Source organism: Buceros rhinoceros, unplaced genomic scaffold (assembly GCF_000710305.1).
Source record: "Buceros rhinoceros silvestris isolate BGI_N320 unplaced genomic scaffold, ASM71030v1 scaffold2315, whole genome shotgun sequence".
Lineage (NCBI taxonomy): Eukaryota > Metazoa > Chordata > Aves > Bucerotiformes > Bucerotidae > Buceros > Buceros rhinoceros.
Window position 1 is genome coordinate 55,410 of NW_010413219.1, and position 10,662 is coordinate 66,071.

A 10,662-nucleotide genomic window follows, 5' to 3' on the forward strand; every position below is an offset into this window, starting at 1 on the left:
AGCAGGATTAAAAGGAGGTTGAACAAAATGTTTGATATAGATAAAATATGAAATACTGACACTGCAGAAATGACTGAAGCCTCGGCATGCAGAAGACTGCAGCAGTTGCCCTGACATCGCAAATGCTACCAGCAAACATTGTGGTTCTACCCTAAAAAATGTTCATATTTAGTGTTTTCTAATCCCAGGAGGTGAACACAAAAAATTCATAACAGATTTACTGAATGATTGTAGGAAACATATTTTTACCAGTTTTGGACTCGTTTCCCTCGCCTGAATTTGAACTCACTTCTTTATCCTCCTGCTTCAGCCACAGACTTGTTGCCAGTTCAAATTTGGTGAAACTCCGTTCATGCACAGAGGTAATAGAGGTGCAAATGAAGGAGCAGAATTTGGTTTTTAGAACCTTAGATATGGATAAAGATGTCCGTGAAGTACAAAAAACCCTCGGAAGGAATCCCATTTTAGACTTTTTAGTCCCTTTTCAGAATGGGACTGTTATTTAAAAATTCTTCATATTAGTAGGTCCAGTATACTAATAATGTTTTGCTAATAACTCCCACACAACAGTTGATTCACGCTGCCACAGTTGCTGGGGACAGTGATCAAGCAAAGCAGTTACAAGCATGCTTAGTTTTAATCCATGTGAGTTCTCACTTTTATGTACCCAAGTACACGTGCTGGCATAGAGACACTTACGGTGTTTACTTGCACGTTTTCAGGTCGGAGAGGACTCCCGTCATTCAGGCCCACCCGTTTTGCCAAGACCGTCTAGCACATTTAACACAGTCAGCAGAGCTCAGTACCAGGATGTGGTTCCAGTGGGTATGTCAGCATACGGCCTCTTCTCACAGAAGTTCCCCATGACTGAGGGTTCATGTCAGTGTGCACTGCTGGGTTTCTCATTGGTTTGGGGTGGGAGGAAGTTATCCTTCATTACGATTTCTTCTGTCCATCAGCATTTCCCAGTTGTTCGCTTGCAACCTGTGGGATCAATACCAAAAAGTGTCTGTGCAGAACCAAATAACCGATGTAAAACTTCTACCTTCCTAACTCACTTACTCTATGCGGTGACAAGCAGGGTTGAAGCCAGTGAGCCAAGTTGTGTCCTAATTGGACACAGTACTAATACTCCATGTATTCCCAGTAATTTTTGTACAACTTCTGAGCATCTGTTTTGGCAGGATTCCAGAAAGAGTTAATCAGCTTGGAATTAGTCATTAGCTTAACTTCTGTTCTCGGTTACATACACACAAAGTTACTGGCTTCTGTGGCACCAGGAACAGAATTTAGCTTACTGAATCTAACAGCTGTCACATTGTGCTAAATCAAGATAAATTAATCCGATTGACTATAACTGGCTCTTTGTACTGTGGCATGTTTACTTGAAAATCTCTGCTAATTTAAATCCTTCCCCGTGCCATGGCCATGGTGTGCACACATGGCAGGCTCAGCGGTTAGTGAGAATTTGGTATGGGTGTTTCCATTGACTGATTAATGTTTGAGAATGGATTTCAGTGACTGAAAACCAAGGTCCCTGCAATTTTATTCTAGCAATGAATATTCTAGTTTGACCTTAGCTAAGAGTGTGAGTGATAAGATATAACAGTAATTGCAAATAGAATTAGAGCTGTTGACAGTGGGAAGGATGTGTCACGACGAGATTTTGTTCATAATGAAGTGTGTTCCCAGAATGATAGTTGAATCGGTAGCTTTACGTGAGAAAGTATTAACACAATACTGCTAAATGTAAAACTGTGAAGGTGAAGTCTGCAGTCATTAGCATTCCAAACACAGAACGAATGCTGTTCTTTAGTATCTCCTTGTTTCAGCGTGGTATTTTTGTTGATGTTTTCAGCTTACAATGACAAGATTGTTGCATTTTTGCGGCAGCCCAATATCTTTGAAATTCTACAAGAACGTCAACCAGATCTTACCAGGAATCATTCACTCAGGTAGTAAAATCAGTGGTTTGCTGTTTCCATTTCAATACAAGTTGCTAATTAGAATCAGTTCCTTGCATTAGAATGAAAGTGGAGCATAGAAAAAGTAAACTTTTGGCCTATTCAAACGTATGGTAAAGCTGTGGGGAATAGTTCTTTATTGTATGTCTCTGTAACTCACTGGAATAAGGTTTAGGAGAACAGAGTTAATGTGTTATTACTAAATAAAGGTACCTGCAAAAAAATGTTTGGAGCAACTGGCATAAGAGATTTGCTAATGACTTCAAAATGTGCCAATTGTGCCAAAATGATCCTAAAAATCTGTGCATTACTACTCTGAGTTTAGGATGCATAGACTTCATAATAGTGGCCCAGTTGGGTCTTGGGAGGAAGTGGGTGTACTTGGATGAAACATGGTGGGAGAAATAGTACAAGGGTTTTTCTGGAACATCTCTGAAATGCAGTGTGGTACAACCCCCCCACTTTTAAAATGAGAAGTGTGCATTGGGATGTGTGGCTTGCATTTTAACAAAGGTTCAAAAAACCCCAGCACCTCTTTAAATAGTTCACTTTCAGAATACTAATGTCCTCCGGAAGGGCTTAGCCTCCTGCTTTGAATGCAGGGACACAGCTAACGGAAACCTGAAGGATTTCTTTCTGATTTTTTTTATTGACTGGTTTGATGGCTGTATTCCCTGAAGCCTGAGCATTGAAGAGATGAGGGCAACAGGAGAATCATTTCTCAGAACAAATAAGCTTTTTGGTTGTAATATTTTGCTGCTAACATGGACATGGTATGGCAAGGGAAAAGATGGTTCCTGAAATACAGAAGCATAATCTCGAGGGTTTTATGGTATACCCTGTACATTTTCTCGTTGCTGTGGTGTACGTTTTTGCCTTATTTGCAAAGTCTTTTTTTTTTCCTTGCACAGGGAGAAGATCCAGTTCATCCGAACCGAGGGAACACCTGGGTTGGTGCGTTTATCCAGTGATGCAGACCTTGTCATGTTACTCAGGTAGGCACTGCTGCTCTTGATGCGTGGAGGGAATATAGTGTGGCAGCTGCTGAGGAGCCTTTCAGTGAGTAGTGTGTGCTGATTTAGTAACCTAACCATTTCCCCTTCAGCACCTGGACTTGCAACTGGGGTAGCTACCTCTTAAGGGTCAAAGTTTTTTATTCTCATCATCTTCAGTTTCTAGATGGTATTTGGAGGCCGAATTTTTTCATAGGAGTGATGGAATGTGAGATTCTACCTGAGGAAAGGCGAGTGCAAGATGGCTGTGCTTGTGATTTATGTGGCTTTGCACAGACCACCTTTAATGGTCCAGTTGCATCCAGCTCTGAGGTTTCGATAGGCCTCTTTGCAAGAATGTGCCTTCTGCTGCTTTAAGAGTGTGTCTGTTTATTTCCATGGTTTGGGAAGTCTGTAATTGCGAATGTTCATACTTGAGATGCTTTTTTATTTCTTAATGTTTTGCTGCCTCTCCACTGTGCTGTCAGGTATTGTCCCCTTTTATTAAGGAAATATGGTTACAGAGTCCAAGAAATGAGAAGCTGCTTCTTTAATATTTTTCATTTAAACAAGTAACTCAAAAAATCAGGCAGAATTTTTTGCTAGAATTAAACCCTTGTATCTCGATCTTACATTCTCATCCTTTGTAAAAGTGCATCAAGAAATTAAGGAGTATGTTTAAAATTGAGTCTAGTGAAATAGGATTGGCATTAGTAGTAGTATTTGAGGTCAGGTTACATAAAGATAATCCTTTCTGGTCCCTAAATCTCTGAATTAATTACAGCTACAAAAAAAAAAATCTCATTTTAAAGCCATGCTGAAGCTTTTGTAAAATATGTGTATTGTTTCTTAAAAAAACCTTTTAAGATTTTTGTTTTGATACATGACACATGGAGATGACACAGGTTTTACACAGAAAAATCTGCCTTCAGCTATTTGTTTTTAAATAAAGATTGCGTGAATGATTTTATCATTGCTCTTTGACTGGGTTTTGTTCTCTTTAGTGTTCTGTTAACAGCAAAGCCTGCAAATAATTCTCATGGTGGAAATAAAGCAAACTGAAAATTTCGATGGCAGTCTTTCTTTCGTAGAAGAGCAAAAAATCAGTATAACCAATACTGAAAAGTAGCAGCTAGTGCCTTCCTGGAATAACTTGATCATATACTTCAGATTTTATTTCTCTTAAGCTACTTTTTCCACACACATCCCCAAAAATTAACTAAGGAGCATTGCTTGATGATTTTCTTCCTATTTTATTAATAATCTAATGGAGCCATTGCCCCGGAGTGTGTATTATTGATAATAATGCATAAGCAATAATAGATGGGACATGAAAGAACTCAACCTCAACAGATGAGATGGGATACCTGTTTCTGCAACAGTGTTCTCATTAAAGATAAAGAAATAACTTATGCCAACAAGCTTGCTATTCAGTACACTCAACAAGTTCAGATGGGATTCTTAATCCTGGAGGCTTAGAATGTTTGTCTCTGTTCCTGGTCTTTGTGTAGCATTGCAGATCTTTTTTCAGAAAAGTTCGACCAAGGTTATTGACCCCTTTGTAATGAGAACACAGGTTTAAAGAAGGGGGGTGGGGAAAGAGGCAAATTATAAAGGCTTATTAACTATAACTTGAAAGCAAATACCACTTTATGTATAGCGATGTCCCACAGAAGCAGTAACTGCTGATTTCCAAAACTTTAAAGATCTGATTGAGGGAACGGCAACAAAATATTTTTGTAGCACTCTTAAGTATGTGTATTGGAAATAGGAAAGTTACTACCTGAGGAAGCAGGTTAGTAACTAGAGATTTATTCCTAGGAAGTGAAAAATGCCATTCATTTATATAAACAGGTTATTTCATATTTGCTCCTTTTTACCAGCTTGTTTGAGGAGGAGATAATGTCATATGTGCCGCCACATGCCTTACTTCACCCCAGTTATTGCCAGTCCCCGAGAGGCTCACCGGTGTCTTCACCACAGAACTCTCCAGGTACGTTGCTCAGGCACAGCTTCTGCAGGGGCTGTATGATACTGTTTCTCACACTTGTTAAGAACCAATTCCAGATTGGTAAAGTCAGTAGCACACTCCTGCTGCCTTCCCAGAGGTTGGAGAACAAAAACAATAGAAAAATTGTTTGACTATCTTTTTTGTTTGCTTTCCGAATTGAAATTTACAGCAGCCTAAAGCTGATAACCTGCTGTTTGGAAACTGTAACTATTCCCCTTTGCAGTGCCCAGCTTTTAGATGGGTGAAGTTACATGAGCTGAAGCACCTCCTAAGTGGTCAGTCTGCTTGTCGCTGCAGTATCTGTACAGTCCTGCAGTAGAGCTAGTCCCATAATTTAGTTCACATTATGCTGCACATAAAGACTTTCCTCCATCCTGAAGATCCAAATTCTGTTGCTCCAGCAACAACAAAGATTTAGTCCTATTTTTGAGCAAAGCCAACAAATGTGATTGCATTTGACTGTCAAACTTGAACTTTTGCCTTGGGCTCACAAGATGTTTTGTCAGTAGAAGAGATTAGTATATTACAACTTCAGAGGCTGTGATTTTGTTCTGACTTGTAAAACATGCAAACTTGTTTTTCAGTGATGTGAAACAACAAACTGACTGCTCATTCCAGGATCCTGATGCCTAGACAGTTAAAAATATGAGATCTAACAACTGTACCTTACAATGCCAGTGTTAATGGGGCTGTGGAGCAATGAGTGACAATGTTATGTAAAGCCAGATTGTTGTACTTTAACATGAGTCCAAAATACAGCATATTGCAGCTGTCTGGGAATACACGTCAGAATGGAATGAAATTGATAGTTCACATATTAACAAAGTTGTGGATCAAAACTAAGTTATTTCAAGTATGACAAGTTCCACTTGACCTCTGAAGGCTAAGTACAGCAATTTGAAGTTTACAGATGTAGCTATATTAGTTTTCTCAAGAAGAGGTAAGTAAAATAAAATCACTGCAGTAAATCAGAAGTGGCTTAAGGGGATTTCTACAAATCAGAGAATAAAAGCATAGATAAATTAGAGAACATTTGGGATGTAGGCAACTCTGGGTAGTTCCAGACAATAAAAAAAAATTATCAGAAAACAGTACTGTGATTTTTATGGGCATTTCCCCTTCCACAGTCATAAAGAGCTTTGCCTTTTCAAGAAACTGGATTAAAACCATTTATAAACATGTTCTGAGTGGTAGCTTTACCTGCTGCTGGACATAGGATCTCTATAGGACCTATCTGAAGAAACTGTCTGAAGACCTTAATGATCTTAGAGCATTTTGCAAAGCAGCAAAATACAATATTCACATGTATTGGTATTTTCAATACATGTATGATTTAGCTATAACTGTTTCCCTTTTTTGAAAAGAAAGGAACAATGAAATCTGCTTGTATGCATCTTATTTCTAACTGCAAATCTGGCAGTCTTTTATGAATAAAACCAGGTTTGGCTTCCAAAGCTACAATTTCTTCATTACAAGTACCTGCATCAAAGCATGCTGGATGTGGCTTCATTCCAGCAAAGGCGATTCAAAATGCATTCGATCTCTAATACATGATATTCTCTTCTATTCTCATCTATTCCTTGAAGCAGCAGCACACAGTAAAGGATGAACAGTGATGGTTTTAGCCTCGCCCACCTTAAAATTGTAATCTCTATTCTATTTCACAGAGAAATATAGAGAGCCCATTGAATCTTGCTGTCAGTCTGCGAGTATGCATGTTTGCGTTGGTGTACAAACGACTTTTTTGATGAGAAATTGTAAATAGCCCATCATTTCTATAGAGACTCTGTGTTTTTTCATCAGCTAAACTGGCTGTGCTGCACTGCACGAGGCTGTGTGTTAAGGATCCATTGTTCAGACCAGTCACAATCGGTTGTACTTTCTCTTTTGGGAAAGATGAATAGTCATGAAGCTGCTCTTTATGTCTGCTTTAGAGTACAGCCTCTCTGAAAACCAAATATGATTATCACATTACTGCTGTTTTTTAGCTCTTCCATTAACGTCTTTTGTTCCCAAGGCGGAAGTAATCACTATAATTGCCCAGGAATTTCTTGGCATATGCATCTGATTTGCAATGAGGACTTGTCATGTGCTGACAGAGTAATACACTGCTGATTTCTGAACCGTGCAGTAATGTGTTACCAGATTTATGTTCTGCGGTATCTCTCAGCAAAAACTTCCTCCAGGGGTTAAGATTAAAGTAGGCTTTTGCTGCATTTTTCTGGTGACTACATTTTTGTACCTCCTTTGACCCAAACCAAAATAAACAAAGTAGGGGAAAAAGGCCAACAATTGAAAAGCTGTTTACAGTTTTAAGTTTCCCTAAGTTTTCTAGGGAATTCAGCTGAGTGTGCCATTAGAAGCCTTTGGTGCTCTCAGTAAAAGAGGGTAACCGTTGTAGATTAATAGGTGACCATAATTATTTTCTTTTCCAGAAGGGTCCTGAGCGTTCATTACGGAGCTCTGAAAACTCCCTGACACTTTCTATTCCACCCACACATCACTCTAAGCCCAGAACAAGTTGCAAGTGTCTTTCTGGTCAGGCAGGTCTTTTAAAGACCTGTAAATGGCATTCAGTGTTAATACCGACCTCACTTGTTCTCTCTCTGATCTCTGCAGAGAGATCAACTCTGCAGCTTCTTCCAGCAGCCACTTCCGCAGGATGTGCTCATCGCCTTTTCTGTCAGACCCTGCGCTTTGTGGCTAAGCAAGCTGCTCTCTTTTGCCCTGGTGTGTGCTCACAGGCTGAAGGGATATGTGTTCTCTCTTTTTCATAACCTGAAACGTTCCGTTCTCATGCCTTCGCCCGTAATAACAATAAATGTATCTGTGTTGGCTCAGTTTCATGCAAGGAGCCAAAAGAAAACACACATAAATAACTGATTGTCACTTAAAAGACAGAATTCTGCACGTACATGCTTCTAAACCACTCATTTGTATTTCCAGTGTGTTATTGGCCTGTTAGATGACCACCAGTTGCAGGCACTGTACGGCATGAGAAATTTTAAATGTCCTCTGAGCTTTTTGTGGGCGATGTCTACGCCACCATGCAGGGGGGGAATTTAATGCTATAAAACTCAGCATGAGAAGATGAACGTCAAATGGCTGGGATTAACCGCCTCTCTATCACACTGCCTTGCAGTCAAATCAGTTGAAGCGGTTTATCCAGGGAGGCAGTGGAAGTGCTAGTGGTTGCAATATCCAGAATAGATCAGACTAAACACTTAATTTGTGCACGATTGTAATGTAGACTGGTACATGCAGGGGGGGGTGTACGATTTTTTTGGCATACAGATCTCATCTCTCTCTGTTTTTAAGAAATTTACCCTCAAAAATCACTTAGTTGACCATCATGGGTGTTCCTGCAGTCACATGTCAACAGTTCCACAAACTTAAATTCAGTAATCTTTCTTTTCTTTCAACGTTTTTCTTCCTTGTACTTCCCCAAGGAAGAGCTTCTACTAGGGAATTTCCAAAAGTCTTTCTTCTTCAGCTTAATGTATTCAACAGGCACACAGCAGGGTACGTTCTTTTTATGCTTCATATCTGAGTTCTTGTTTTTCCTGATAGTATTAAAACCAGAACAGAGCAGAACATTCATTGCCTGAGCTGTTTTAAAGGTTAGATGTAAAGCGTACCTGACAAACAAAAGTTAAATCTCTCCAGTTCATTGTTCTGTTTTTTTAATCCATCCTTCACATTAACCTGGGTTTGCTGTTTTAAGACTTACTTTAGAAAGATGATACTATTAGAAATGAGCAACCAAAAAAGTATTGGATGCAGAGCACATTTGAAGATGGGCAGCTTTTCTCTTTTATAGAGGTGACTAAAGCAAACACATACCATGCCTTCCATGATTAAGGAGTCCTTTCAGTAGAGGAGGGGACATTAATCAGTTCATGTCACTACGGCTCATTCTTTGATAATTACTTCCTGCAGGTACTCAGCGTGCCAATGCCCGAGCTCCAGCTCCTTACAAAAGAGATTTTGAAGCCAAGCTGAGGAACTTTTACAGGAAGTTGGAGACTAAAGGATATGGACAAGGTCCAGGGAAATTGAAGTATGTTGAAGAATCTCATGAAACTGGATTTGTTTCTCAGGCAGCCTGCCTCGCCTCGCACATCTACAAGCTTCTTCCCATTAGAAAGAATGCAGATGTTACGGTTTCTCCTGCACTTCTGAAAATATAAAGCTTGTCATAAAAGATTTGGCGCCAGCATGTGATTCACAGTAGAGGATGCAGCAAGTGCTGAGCACTTTTCTCCTATGTTTCCTCCAACTGTATTTTCTTGCAAACAATATTACCAATACAGTGCCAAAAAGCACTGTAGGCATGCAGAGCAGGAGGCATCTCAAATCCCCCATTACAGCAACTGCAGTGATATAAAGTTACATTTTCTTAAGTCTATTTTCATTGAAAAAAAAAAAGATTGGGTTATGTTTTGTACATCATTGCCTGTATTGATATAACAGCCCTCTTTTACAAAAGAGAATTCACAAAATTAGGTGTTACTAAAATCTAAGGATTGCCTTAAAAACCTGCTAACGTTTTTACTTCATCTCTTTGGTGATCAGGTGATTACATACTGTTAGGTTAAGGGTCATCATCTTAAGGTACTTCCATAATTTATAAATCACTAAGTCCTGTGCCAGCTATCAAACTCTCACAGTTTGATACTTTTATAGTAGCTGTGAGGCACTAGAACTCTTTTTAACCATTTTTTCTGTTACAGTAGGGGAGTATGGGTTTTTTTGGTTTGTTTGGTAGTGGCTGGTTGGGTGTTTTAATTTCTCCCAGCCAATCCCTTCTCACATTTTGCGGGAATTTGTGCAGAGCTCAGACTTCATTTATTTGAGCTTATTCAAAGTTTCCCACAGCTGAAATGGGATTAAAATGGTATTGTTCAGAGTCTTAAGTGGTAGGGGTTGGACATTGTCTTCTGTAGGTAATGAAATCATAAACACTTAAAGCTTAATCTGTGAAAGTTTTGTCATTAATTGCTTGGGTAAGTAGCTGGTAGACAAGGAGGGCATTTGTTACCGTGATCCATTATATTTCTTGCACCTTTTTTTCGTGACCTGTGTGGCAGGGTAAGCTGCCTCTCTGTGGGCAGCTCCCAGCTTCGGTCTGACTGACTGATGAAATGCAGACATCAGGCAGTATTTGAAAGTAAAGCAAGCTAAGTTGCAGGAAACAAACATTTTTTTTGGCAGAAGATAAAATGTTTAAGTACGGAGGAATCTTTCACCTCCTGTTTTCGATCTTTATGACACTTCCTCCTTTTCACAATTTTTCTTTTAGAAGGTATGATATGTTTTCACATGTGATGCTTTAGTCTGGTTTTGAACAAACAATTGCCATTCCTTCTAGACTTCTTGCCCTGTCACACACTGGAGATAGTGAAGAGATGTGTGATTCTGGAGTTACCATTCAGTGAATTTCATATGGTTTTATCTTTTTCCTCTTTAAGAGATTGATTTTTTTAGATAATAGGTTAGGTTCTTGCTTACAGTGAGATTGATTTAGAGGCCCAGCCTTAAAAAAGGATTTTAAACTTAATGAAAATGCTCCCTTCAGGACCTTTCCCATTGCAGCCTTTAATTTAAAGAAGAACCAAGGTAGAAAAAAATAAATCTACACTTCTTTGTACAAGAGACATTTTATTGTAATCTAAAGTAGATCCTTGAGGGAAAG

At 39.2% G+C, this 10,662-nt stretch overlaps 1 protein-coding gene across 1 annotated transcript in view; it reads left to right on the forward strand.

Annotated features, from left to right (window-relative positions):
- Nucleotides 1-10,662, forward strand: part of HECW2 (HECT, C2 and WW domain containing E3 ubiquitin protein ligase 2) — a gene marked incomplete at its 3' end in the record, with an annotated part of 62,575 nt that overhangs the window by 45,451 nt on the left and 6,462 nt on the right. The window contains 5 exon segments of the mRNA XM_010136630.1: nt 723-825; nt 1,859-1,955; nt 2,876-2,959; nt 4,840-4,949; nt 8,907-9,027. Coding sequence (XP_010134932.1) covers nt 723-825; nt 1,859-1,955; nt 2,876-2,959; nt 4,840-4,949; nt 8,907-9,027 — 515 coding nt within the window.